The sequence below is a fragment of the Hoplias malabaricus genome, chromosome Y (genome assembly GCF_029633855.1).
Source record: "Hoplias malabaricus isolate fHopMal1 chromosome Y, fHopMal1.hap1, whole genome shotgun sequence".
Classification (NCBI taxonomy): domain Eukaryota; kingdom Metazoa; phylum Chordata; class Actinopteri; order Characiformes; family Erythrinidae; genus Hoplias; species Hoplias malabaricus.
This window is the reverse complement of record NC_089820.1, coordinates 3,703,109-3,716,341: the sequence shown is the minus strand read 5'-3', so window position 1 is coordinate 3,716,341 and position 13,233 is coordinate 3,703,109. Positions and strand designations below refer to the sequence as shown.

The following is a 13,233-nucleotide window of genomic DNA, read 5'->3' as shown; positions in this document are numbered from 1 at the left end:
GTAATATTAAACCCGCCCTATATGATCTACATATCAATTGTGTAAAACTTATATTATAATATCTCCATAACATGCCCCTAACATTTGCATAAAATGGCCAATAACATATCCTTAATGTTCTTAAAATATAACAACATTATTAACACCTGTACACTAGCTAACCATTTACTAGAGCAGGAATTCAAAATTTGATAAATATGCAAACAATCAATTATGTGCGTGCTATATTCAGCCACAGGTTTTACTGCAAGAGCCTTATTAAAGGATGCATGAAACCACTCATATACTTAAAATGTCAGAGCCTATACATGGACAAAGTGTATTAAGGCTGATTAGTAAATATAAGTGTAAATATGTAGTGTGAATATGACTGTCAGAAGAAGCTAAAGAATGAAGCTTTGGGAGAACAGAGATGCTTGAAGGAGACCCATCTTTAAGCACTAACCAAAACACTGAAGCAAAAATTTATTCTTAAAGAGAGGAAGAACGCAATAATCTTCTTGCACATACTGATGATGATGCATTCGTGCTAATACCTGTAGAGTGGAGAGGATGGCAATCTCAAACTCTCTGTATGCCTCCCACAGGGCAGCACCTTTGGTCATATGCAAACCCACAGCTGTCAGAGCTCTCTCAAAGATGGAGCGCACCTTGTCAATGCCCCCCACAGTCCCCATCCCACCTATAGAGTACTGCGCATACTCCAACCAGATATCAGGACCTAGAGAGAGATAGAAGGAAAAATTTGGAGAAATAGTAAGTACTGAGAAGTAAGGATATACTTCAAAACTGCGATACTGTTTACATTTGAGCTTGAAAGGGCTTTAAAAAAAACCTGCCTACTCTGAAATGGAACAGGCCTCTCCAATGTTAAAACCTAACTAAGAAGTGAATAAAAAAAGCAAATCCTTCAATATCATCCAGATGACTGTTTTGCAAATTGCCTGTTGTTGTGTGTTTAAATTAATATGTATGCATTAATATGTATGTGAAAACAGGCTTCATAAAAAAACATTTTGGACCCTATGCAAAATAGAGCAAAACACAGCAGTATGAAAGTCTTTGCAAGCACAAACAAGTACCATAAATTTCCTCATATCTTTGGTATGGGCCTGTCAAAAAAAGTTTTCAAAATCTGAAATGTACAAAAGTATAATTTTAAAAATGTGTGTGAATTTTTCCTTCAAGTGATTGGCACAGATGACTCTACTAATTCAGAACCCAAATATGGCCATCTGGCAACATCATGAACTTAAAACAGCTTGGGCGCAACACATTTAAAACTTAAATTATTATTTAATCAGTGCTGAAACAACACTGCCAAAAGGAATTTGAAAAAAAAAAATCTTGAACAGCAGTTACAGACAGCTACAATTAGACTGGTCAAAATCTTTGCCAAGTAGCATCAGATTACTGTTCATTCAGATGTTTTGTGAAAATGGAACAGCACTTACAGATGTAGTCTTTCGCAGCCCTCTCAAAAAGCTCATAGATCTTCTCCCGCTCCGCCTCCTCGCCCTCTGTCAGACCGATCTCATCCTTCAGCCAGTCGAGCCAAATCTCTGCACAGCAAATCAGAACAATGTCAGACCACATTTATTAGCACATTAATGTTACTCTACAAGTTAATGATACCAATATACTTGGTCATTCATTTCTTCATTCATTTTCTTATTGAGGATCACTGTGGGTCAGAATAGTACCTGGAATCACATTGAGCAAGTTAGGAACACACCATGGTACCAGTCCAGAGCAACACACATTCAAACCTAGGGACACTAGAGTATGCAATCCACCTACCAGCATGTGGTTTTGAACTATAGAAGGAAACTGGAGCACCCGGAGGAAAGCCACACAGACACAGGGAGAACACACCAAATTCCTCAAATACAATACAACTCGAGGCAGGGATTGAACCCATAACCTCAGGACCCTGGAGCTGTGTAACAGTAAAACTAGCTGTTGCACTTCTGTGCTGCCCTACATGGTCTTATTAAATTATCAACTTATCTTACTGAAAATGCACTCAATCGTTTTTGTTGACCTCAATATTGCCCATTGTGTTTACATGCGTGATTATTTCCATAGAAATGAACATGACCAATTTTTTTAGCCAGTTGTGCTGTTCTGCTCTTCCATCTGCTCTCTGTCAGTGGTGGGGCACGAGGCTGTAAGCTGATAGCGTTATGTAGTGCAGGAACAAGTGCAGTGTGTGCTGCACAATGACCAATACATTAATAACGCTGCTTCTATGAACACAGATCAGACCGCAACATGTAAACACGTGTTGCATGAGGCCAATAGGTGTTTTTCTCAAAGACTACATAACTCCCACCAGAAAGTTTTGAAATGCAAGTCCAAAAGAAATTGGTTCCAAAGCTGAATTCCACAGCTGCACTGTAGGAACATTTAGGCTTTGTGAGGAGATTCAATTAACATGAACCAGCCGTTATGCTGACTCTGTTTAAACATAATTAGCAGCGAAAGATGGCAATATAACAAAACTAAAAGCACCTCTAAAATATAACCATCACATCCAGTTTTCAGAGCTGGGGGAAAAAAAACCCACAGTGGGAAAGGGACCTTTCCAACAGTTGCCTATTACAGATGTGCTTGCTTGACAAAAGGAATATAAACTTGACAGCACAAAATCATTTTCTAATTCTCCACCTTTACTTAAATGCAGCAGACAAAAACACCCATGGACTTCTTTAGGTCTGAAGCAAGAGCAGAGATTGGCTTTGCCTTAACTTTCTCTGCCTCTAAAATGAGACAGCCTTAAGTCCTGACTCAGATTACTGTGGCATCACTGGTGATCCAACTTGCAATCTCCTGATGAAAGGGCCAAGGCAGTGGTCCTGCACAGCACACCATGTTGCCCTTTTTATCCCCCCCTCATCCTAACAGACTTGATTCTTCCAACAGTGTGTATTGGAAATTAGTTAAATCATCTGTATGAATCATGGTCCTGGGGGTGTTGGGAGGTAAATTGACTTTAGACAGCCTCAAAATGTCAGCACACGTAGCATGTAAAATGCACAGCAGGCTTTTTTATTTAGTTATTTAAAAAATATATAAAACAAAATAAAATTTAAAAAAAACATTGCATCTTTTCATTTAAAAAATACAAGCCTTATGTAACTAGAGCTTTCTACTCTCTACCAATACCGTTTCAGAACAGTACAGTTTGTTCTAAAGCCACAGTCAGAGATTTCAGAACAACAAAGCAGCAGTCACGACGCTGGGGCTTTCTGTAATGCTGAGAGAAGGTGTGATGGAGGCATGATCATCTCAGAAAAAGACCAGACTCTGAATAAACCGTCCATTATACAAACAAATCTTTCTGTCCTTAAACATGAATCATGAATAAATAAATCAGGCTTGGATCACAATGTAATATAAAAACTGATTCTTTTGTCAATCATCTGTTATTCACCTCAAGCAAACATTGTGACAAATGACTTGTACATATAACACCAGTGCAGTTTATTCTCATGACACAAGTTAATCCCAAACCCCTTTAGTGTTTATGAGGTCTGGGTTCTGAGGCAACCAGTACATTGTTCTGATAACACAATCAACTTCTTTGATTTGCACATTTTCATTTTTAATTTTATGCCCTGAGCCTTCATGGATTTCAGCTGCTAATTTTAGTTAAGAAAATTACAGACCATTAATCAGTGTACTCGCCTTCAGTGAGAGGGAAGAGTTCACTCATCTTCTGCCTGGCCTTGCGCAGTCTATGCAGCTTCCCCTCCTGCCTCAAAAGCTTGATCAGGTCCACATGGCAGTTATAATCAAATGCATTGATGGACAGCTGCAAAGAAATTAAAGAGTGAAAATGTTGGAATCACACACTAGCACAAAGATAAGCACAAGATCTTTGAACTTGTAATAGTCTGTTCATGCTAATAGACAGACTTATAGGCTGTAGCATCCAATGCAATCTTCACTAGTGCTGGCTATCTAATAAATGGACAGAGAGAGAGAGAGAGAGAGAGAAAGAGGTGTTTTGCCCTTTAGGTAGATAGATAGATAGATAGAGATAGGTTATATGTCAAAATTACATTTCAGACCACCTTGTAGAATCCATATCAGTAACAGACTAAAGACAAATACAGATAACGTTGATGATCTACAGCATGTAAAAATGGAATGGATCTTGGAAACCAGGTTTATATTAATTTAACCAGAGTAACTTTGTAGCAACTGCAAGTTAATTAAACAGTTGTTCTTGTCTAATTAGGATTAAGCTTTAGCTATGGATACTAGCCCTCCAGACGAGAAAATGCAAAAGCCAACACTGGAGAAGGTCAGATGATGAGGTGTTCATTTGGATGCTCAGGCTGATTTTTCATAAAAAAAAAAAAAAAAAAAAATACCTTTTAGGTAACATTTTAGTAAGTGAAGTACATAAAGGCATGTTTTAACTGAATAAAAAAATAAAACATTTGTAAAAGTTTTTTAATGATTTGAGAAATTAGGCCTTGTCTAATAATTTCTTAAAAGTAAAATCAGGCTAAAAGTTGTGTAGTGTAACCCCATCATGCCAAAGAGCACTGATTCATGTAAGCAAAAAGACAGGTCAGCAGGAGTCCTTAGAATGTGCGTTTCAATATTCACAAATTATATATATATATTTGTAATAAATGAAGGGGGGGGTAAGGAAAGAAAAATATATTTTTTTTTATGTAATCGGATGCTTATAGAGTATATCAATTATGAGAGGTTTTGGTGGTTCACGAACCAGTTATGAAACATAGATCTAAACCACAGTGTCTCATTGAGGTAATGAAGAAATCAAACTTGAATGTTTTAGACAATAAATTCATAAAATGTTATAAACCTATATCTTCAAAACATTTGCTGATTTTTAAGAAATTCACTTGACACCTGCTTGTGGAGTAAAATAAACAGCAATAATAAAAAAATATATAAACAATTCAATGTTTCAACTCCCTATTCAGCCACCCCACCATAAGAAAATGCTCAGATCTTGCATGATATTTGTTTGCCTTAGAAACAATTCAGGAAAAACTGATTTTATTATTAACTGTATTCGCCATCTGATAAAAACTACATTAAATCAGGAATAAAATTGTTATTCAGTTTTGCCAAAACATGCTGATCAGTGGAGATTTCCCATGTCTAAAAAACATTTCTAATCTCAGTCAGAAACACAACGATATGTGTTTCTATGACCATGAAACAACCAAGAAAGAGATTCAGTATTCACTGGCAGTTAGATGCTTTTCTTTAAGAGAAGGTCACACTCTACTCATGGACTTAAACAACAGACCAGGGCATGTGAAGTCTGCTTTTTGAATTGTTGCTAACACAGCATTCTCATCCAATCATGTTCAGCTGTTTAAAACCAACTGCCCGATACCCGTCATCATATCCACCCAGCAAGAAAAACTGAATACCTATATGAGGTGTACACCTGCTTGACTGAAATGCAATCTTATTTAATCTAGCAGCCACACCTCTGTGGATGACACTGGTGTCTCTTGCGTTTGATTACTGTCCCTCTAGAGAAACCAAGAGACATCCTGTTAAAATATCCACCAATCAACCATAACATTATTACCACCATCTTGTTTTTACACTCATTGTGCAATCTCATCTCATCATTTGGGTGGTGGATCATTCTCAATGATGCAGTGACATTGACTTTGTGGTGGTGTGTTTGTGTGTTGTGTTTGTACAGATGGCTCAAACACAGCAGGGCTTGTGGCGTTTTTAAAAAGGTTCTACTCACTGTCCACTCTATGAGAGACACCTACCAAGTTGGTCTATGGGGAAAAAATGCACCCAAAAAAGGAAACTGTTCATCTTTAATCATTTTTGTTTCTAAAAATGAGTTTCATGAAATCATAATCGTTGCATTGCTTCATGATGCACACAGAAATTCATACTTGGTCATGAAAATGACCAAGTAAAACACGTAAAAGCAATTCAGTTGCTTCATTGCTGTAGGGTACAGTGCAGACACAACACACACTACTACACTGTGTAGGGAAAAAACAGAACACATTCTGAATATGAGATCTCAATCTGAACTAAACAGAACTGATCCGTTCATTATATCAGCCTCTTACTGTAGAACTAATTGAAAGTTGGTTTTATCCATTCTGTGCAGAGAGACCCAAAGCATCTAAAAAAGCATCTCATTGCTGAAAGAGAGAAACGTTAGCAGCTTCTACAAGATCCCAATAAACCATTAGTTAATTGTTATGGTGGTAAAGGCTAATGACATAGGAGTACAAGTCTAATAATGTGCTAATAAGTCTTGAATCAGTCCCAGAATTATATTTACAGCTGCATCCTCTATAATCTGAGATGCTCCTGGGTGAGTGTTTAGGTTGATGTTTTCACAATTATGGCATTAATTTCATGATGTGAACCTGTAGTATTCCACAGATGGTCTCAAGCATGAAAATTCAGACAGCCAAAGTTTCATATGTCATAAGCCTAAGAACCAATACCAACAACTTGCATAGTGAGGCTTTCCAGGGAGCCCTGAACTGCAGGCTAGAGATGGAGACGTGGGTGGAGACAGAGGATATTTTTTTTAATCAGATATTTTTTTGGGCAAAATTATTGCACATAATACGATATGGCAAAGCGATATATTTCTTTATTTTCTGTATTATGTGACCTAAATATATAATTCTGGTAATATCAATCAGGTATTTTGAACCGTCTTGGACACTACCCTTATTCCAATTACCATGAGTGTGGGGAACTGTGGACAGGGACATGTCCACTGTGATCTCCTATGTTTCCTCATCAACTGCCTGATTTTATAGAGAGTCACAGCTGTTCCAGCCCAAGCAAAGTGCTAGAGCATGCACATACTTTTTTTTTAACCCAGAACCACACTGACAACCGTAAAACCTAGAGAGACAACTTCCGTCCCATAGAAGCCCCTCTATTCTATGCAAATTACCATTGTGCAGCTGTTCATAATGACACATGACCAGCTTAGTGAATCGGAAGTAGAATTTAAATCTCTGCAACTAAAGGACAATGAGAGGCAAGTCAGTAATTTCATCAGCCCCCATGTTCCTGCCCCAGAAACGATAAGCTTGTGCTTGAAAGCATTAAATGTGCTGCATTTAGGCATCTCCACAAACAAAGGAAAAAGTTGAGAATATAGTCCTGTCAGTCCTGCAGAGCTGCAAGGGAAAGTAAGACGATACAATAAAATATACATTCTGCAATTATGGTGTAGAAGACTTATCAAAACAGAAGCCATGGTAGCAGTACAGGGATAAAAAAATGGAAAATATCTTTTCAATGCCCATCCCTAATTACAACCGTAATTTGTTAAATATAGGCCTATCAATGGAAAGTGCTTGTTACGTTTTACTCAAGTAAATACATCGCCAGAGTTTTTGGGACAAACACATGAATGAGCCACAATAACACCTTGAATAATAGCAAACACAAATTGCATTACCCATGTGCATGATACAGAGGCAGATCTTCATACTGCAGACTGTCTTGACATGTAGTAACTACGCTGGAGGTGCACGGTGAATGCACACAAAAATCATGCTTTAGATTTAAACAAGATGGCCTTGCTCTGTCCAAAGCTTTGTGCAAAGCGTGCCGAGTCATTGTGACTACATCACAGGGATCCTGAAAAACCTTTACCATAATTAAAATCCTACCACAAACGACTGTATGAGGGGAGTTCATGTACTACATGTGTTAACACAGTACTGTTCAACTCTATTCAACTCAAAAAATACTTTGAATTAAATAACTGTTCATTCAAAACCTTTGAGTTAATTGGATCCAACTCATTGACTATGTTTACATGCAAAGATTTCCTCCAATCGGATTAAATTCATTCTGATTATAGATTCAGACTGAGGTGCTTATGTGTACACTCCACTCACCAATCTGATTAAAATCACAGTTTATATGCGTGCCACAAGCAGTCAGAGCTGAAATGATGCGCATAGTACCACTTAGTATACATGTTACTACTGTTGCAGTTTACTGTTCTCAAGAGGAGGCCATCATGCCCAATTCACACAAGGACATTAAGTAAGAAAGAAAGAAAGAAAGAAAGAGATGCATGCGCAAACAGTGAGAGGTTGAATGAGTGTTTCTTCTTCCCTAAAATAAAGTTTCCCCTCATCTGGAGTCATAAAGCTTCATTTCACCTCAGCGACCTTAAACCCCTTCATTAAAGACTGGTGGAAGAAGACTGAAGGATGGTTTTATAAAACTGCGAAGATTATCTTACATATTAAGCCCCCTAGGTCAGTGAGGTCTGCTGTTGTTGCCTTGTACAAGCTCAGCTCATGCTCAGAATGTACAGAGGATTTCTGATTGAGTGTGTGTAATCAGATACAGGTGGGTGTTTACATCGCTATCATTCTTCTATTTAACTGAGTATTTAGAGGATTACACACCTCATTTGGATAGAAAATGTAATCAGAATGACCCCAATCAGACAACTCTATTCTAATTGAGGTGTATATATGGACACATTCTATTCAGATTCAACTATTAGCCGGCTTATTAACGTATTATCAGGCTGCATGTAAAACGTGGCCAATGTTACCACATGGGGTTTTTGGACACACAAGTCACATTTTGTATAGACCAGTATAGACAAACGTTTTACGAAATACTGGATGCTTTGATTGATATGTTAGCTATGTTGGTTCTGTGGTGTTGAGCTCTAGCTATATTAAGTTTGTACTCGCACCAAAAAGGGGGTTTAATTGTTTTTTTTATTATTAAGTTGCACAATTTTTCATTAGTATTAATATTATTGGCTGTTCAAGAAATACAGTCTTGCATTGCACAAAATACATTGTGATATTATAATTTGTGTATGTGTTATCTATTTTAAGAAAGTATTATCTATTACTGTACCTGGAAAATACCTGGAATAAATCTGGTTTCACTTCACAGTAAAAACAAACAATGTGCAGGTTAGGAATTTGTTTCTGTTCAGTAACACACTAAAATTCTGTATTTTAATGCTTCACATAGATTTCAAAATATCTGACTTATCATGTTTGTCTATATTGCGCACACTTAAGGGTTGGTATTACAAAAACAAGATTTAATCCTTAACTTGGGCCCAGTCAAGCCAGTCCCACAGTGAGAGAGAGACAGTGCATTCATTCAGTGCTCTCCTCATTTTTTTTATTGAAGATGTATTACTTACTTAGAAATTGAGACTGAAACACACCCACAAATGCCACAAAAAAGAAGCATTTAGTGATTTAGTTAGAGCATCATTTATTTCTCACAAATGTTGACATCGTGATAATTAACAAACGACTGCGCTCATTGCTGCTGTTTGGTGATGAGCTTCATAAAGCTCGGTGCGGTTCATTGTTTTTGTTTTAGTGAACCATTAGAACAAGTAATGAACCGAGTACAAAAAACACAGATTAACATTACTCTGTAGCATTAAAGGACTCATTATGGAAAGCTTTGGGTTTTTTTGTTTTTTTTTAAGATTTTAATATTGTATGCAAACAATTTTTTAGGGAGTTTGTCACAAAAACCAACACACTTATATCTGCCTGTTCAGGACCACTCTTTTTTCAATGTAACACCTGAACTTTTCAAACAGAAATGCTTTTTGAATGAGGCACCCTTCAGCAGGAAATTAAAAATAAAGTTAATTTACATAAAAGTACATCAATTTTAAAGATACAGTACAACTGATGAACTAGAACATATCAAAACTATCATAACTGGAGCTGAGAAGGGGTTTATTTTTAATGGAACATATGGGCACTTTAAAGCAACAAGAAAACTGACCACTGGGAGTGACAGTGACAAATCTGAGGAATAAACTCTACAACAATAACAACATTGCGCAACGTAGAAGGAACCGGTGGCTTCATTTTTATTAGTCTTTCCACATTTTGCCACAGTGCTTTGAGTAGCTGATAAGAATGTGGAATAAATAGGTTTAAATACATCGTTAATTGTGCTGAAGAGCTTTAAATCCAAGGTTGCTCTCTTAATTCACACCCACGTTAACGGCGCGCAGTTTGACCAACTGTTGGTTCAACTGCAACGGCAGCATAAAAAGAGAGCGCTTCTTTACTAGTGCAATACACTTCATAATATATGTCCTGAGATTCAGTAATCACTAAATGAACATTTATGGTCGCAGACGTAAGCCCATTTGTGTTAAAAACCCACTTGAGTGCCTCGAGACTAAACATCAGCTACACTCTCTCTCCAGTGTTTTGCTAGTCCTCTCCTAAAGTCCCCTTAACTTTTCCTCAAGCTGATCAAGGAGCGGTTGAATAACGACCAGAAAATCCCTGGTACATATTATAGAACTGAATTATGAATTCCCCAGAGCCCAACTGTGACATTTCCAAGATATTCACCAACTGCGCACCCCTTAAGAGCTAAGCTAGCAATCGCTAGTGAAGGACGAGTCAGTTTAATAAACCGACTCTTCCCGAGTATTCAATTAAGGGAATCGAATCAAATTCAACAACAGAAACTTTGCAGAATTGGATAAAAAGTCGTGTACATTTCTTCCAAAATACTTTCTTTTAAAATCATTTTGTTACTGTATTATAGTAGAAATGTGCACTTAATAAAAAGTCTGATGGACCCTTTTGCGATTTAAGACCCACTTTGGTGAAAATCATGGTGTTGTTTATATACTGGCAGACACCAGTGGGGGGGAAAAAAAGCAGTGTGTCCTTCTAATAAGCTCAGGATGCATGCTAGTGGTGGTTCATAAGTGGAGATAAAGAATGGAAATTATTGTATAGTCATAGAGACACTAGTACTGAAAAATCTTGATAGAACAGGATTGAGTTTTAAAGGTTTTAAAGAAATGTAAATACTATTACCTACAACTTGAAAGTAAGCAATCAGCAGATACTACTAAATTAAATTAGATATTTTTATGATCACTAGAACAAACCTCACATGATAATTAGACTTTTAAACATTTACATGACAAATGTATATGATACATTTATATAACAAATTGAATTAGGTCAGCAGAGTGTCATTAATATACAACCCTGTTTCCTAACCCTAACCCCAAACCCACACTTAACCCTAACCCCCACCCCTCCCCCAAAGTACATATTTATTTTCAATATTTCAAATTAATAAATGAATATGTATTTATGTTACCCCAGATCACAATCACTGGTAATCATTGGGCTACTGCACTGAAACATCTGCATTCAATTCATTTTACTGGGTTTTAAATCTTTCACACGAAACTTACATGTCTTATTAATTTCTACATATCATAAGCATCAACGTCAAGGCTGGACATAAATAAGTTGAGTCTTGTGCATCCCAAAATTCATTGAAATTTCGATTATTTCTGCTGTTTTTTTTTCCCCTTTGCTTTTGGTTACATGTCTGGTGTTTTGTCCCTGTCATATTATTGTGTATCATGAAACTATTTCTAAAAGAACACATAATGTGGTATTATTACCTTATTGTTCACCCCATATGTAAGTCTGAGTGTCCCTGGTTAGTCTGGTTTTTAAAGTAAATAGAGCTTAACACACAGACAACACACTTCTGCACACTTTTTGAATATAAACAGTTTTTAAACTAAATTACACACATATCGGCGGGGGGAAAATATATATATATATTCAGTTTAAAGTTTGCAGAACAACTTACACATTGTATTTAACCCCAAAATGCTTTAAGAAAAAAAGAAATTGTTTTATACATTTTTAATATTTGTTCCCCATTTGTCTTAAAATCCATTAAATTGGTCATTTAACCAAGAAAAGTTCGGTTTACGGATAAAACCCAGATAAGCTCACAGCTTCACATAAAAACTACATACTTATTTTTTAATAATACATCTTTTTTTTATCTTTTTACCTCAGAGTAACTCTACACATTCTTTAATTATTCTGCACTGATCTTCTGTGCTACTCGCTTGCAGCTTAAAATCCACGCCCCTTTTGTTGACAGAATTAATTCTTTAGGTTTATGATGCAGGAATCTCCGACAGTCTGAATTTTCTCCTCATATACTTTTGAACACAGCAGTATTAAAGCATGTTTTAAATGTTCAGCTATGGCACTAACTGCTTATTTGCTCTACATATGTTTTGTAGCACATAAGAAATCCCCAAAGCTATACTGACAAAGATGACTTGATCTTCTATGGAGGGGTGGGACTAAAACCTGCCAAGATCTCGACATTTTTATAATTAGATTACATTATATTCATAGACCAAAAGTGCTCAAATATTTCATTAACACTAAAATGATATACGGTTGGAAAAGCGAATCGGCTCAACACATTAAGGAACTAATACCGTTCAGAAGAACCGATTCTGACTCTGTTAGCTTTAGCCTTAACAGCTCATATTCCCTCCATTCATTCTGGACACTGAAGACTAAAGACTAACCTGCTCCTCCAGGCGCTGGATCTCCGCCTCGTTTTCCCGCTCGTCCTCGGACGTGTCTCCCTCGTCCTCGTCCTCTGAGTTCTCCACACGCATCTGCTCCTCGTCCTCAGACTCCATTTCCCGCTCCATCTCCTCCTCCTCCTCGATATCGGCCAACAGAGTCTCCCCTTCCTTTCCAGTCGCCGCCATGTTGCGAGTGATCTGCCTGGTAACAGAATTAAGAGTGCGTTTTTTACCCGCCCGTTTTTCGCACAGGTCACACCCACTTCGCGCTATGATTGGCTTAGTGTTCAGTCCTCCTGCGACAGGATTGGTTTGCATTTCATATTTACAAGAACTGCTTATGAGTGTGCACTATCACCCAATCAGAACACAGGAGGCGCGGTTTTATTATCCAATCATGACGAGTGGGGGCGGGAATTGTGCAAACTGCTTGTTCCCGCCAGGCAGAAGAAATCATGTTGACTTGCTATCTCAAAATATCGATTTTCTAAGTCATTTAATAAATAACGTCACAATGTCAAGGAAATTAAAATTAGCTAAGCTCAGACGTTTAGCAAAATAATTTAATGTTTAAAATAAGTAATATAAAAAGATTAATATATAGATTTTGTCAAACGATTTGAGAACAATTTTAAATAATATTCACTTATTGATATGTTTGTGAAATATTTTGGTCCTATCTTATATTCTAGGAATATCATCTTAATTTTTCTAAATAATTTGGGGTTTTTATCTTCACATTTTAATTTAGGCATTATTTGCAGATATGCCAGGTTCCTAAAAACAAGACATAACTATGTGATATGTCAAATGTTGGGACA

At 36.9% G+C, this 13,233-nt stretch overlaps 1 protein-coding gene across 1 annotated transcript in view; it reads right to left on the bottom strand.

Annotated features, from left to right (window-relative positions):
- The window catches only part of LOC136678355 (squamous cell carcinoma antigen recognized by T-cells 3-like), a 36,217-nt gene extending 23,619 nt beyond the window's left edge, over positions 1 to 12,598 (bottom strand). The window contains exons 1-4 of the mRNA XM_066656386.1: positions 12,410 to 12,598; positions 3,691 to 3,817; positions 1,455 to 1,562; positions 537 to 721 (exon numbers count right to left, since the gene is read on the bottom strand). Coding sequence (XP_066512483.1) covers positions 537 to 721; positions 1,455 to 1,562; positions 3,691 to 3,817; positions 12,410 to 12,598 — 609 coding nt within the window. The remainder of the gene's footprint in view (positions 1 to 536; positions 722 to 1,454; positions 1,563 to 3,690; positions 3,818 to 12,409) is intronic.
- Between the last annotated feature and the right edge of the window lie 635 nt (positions 12,599 to 13,233).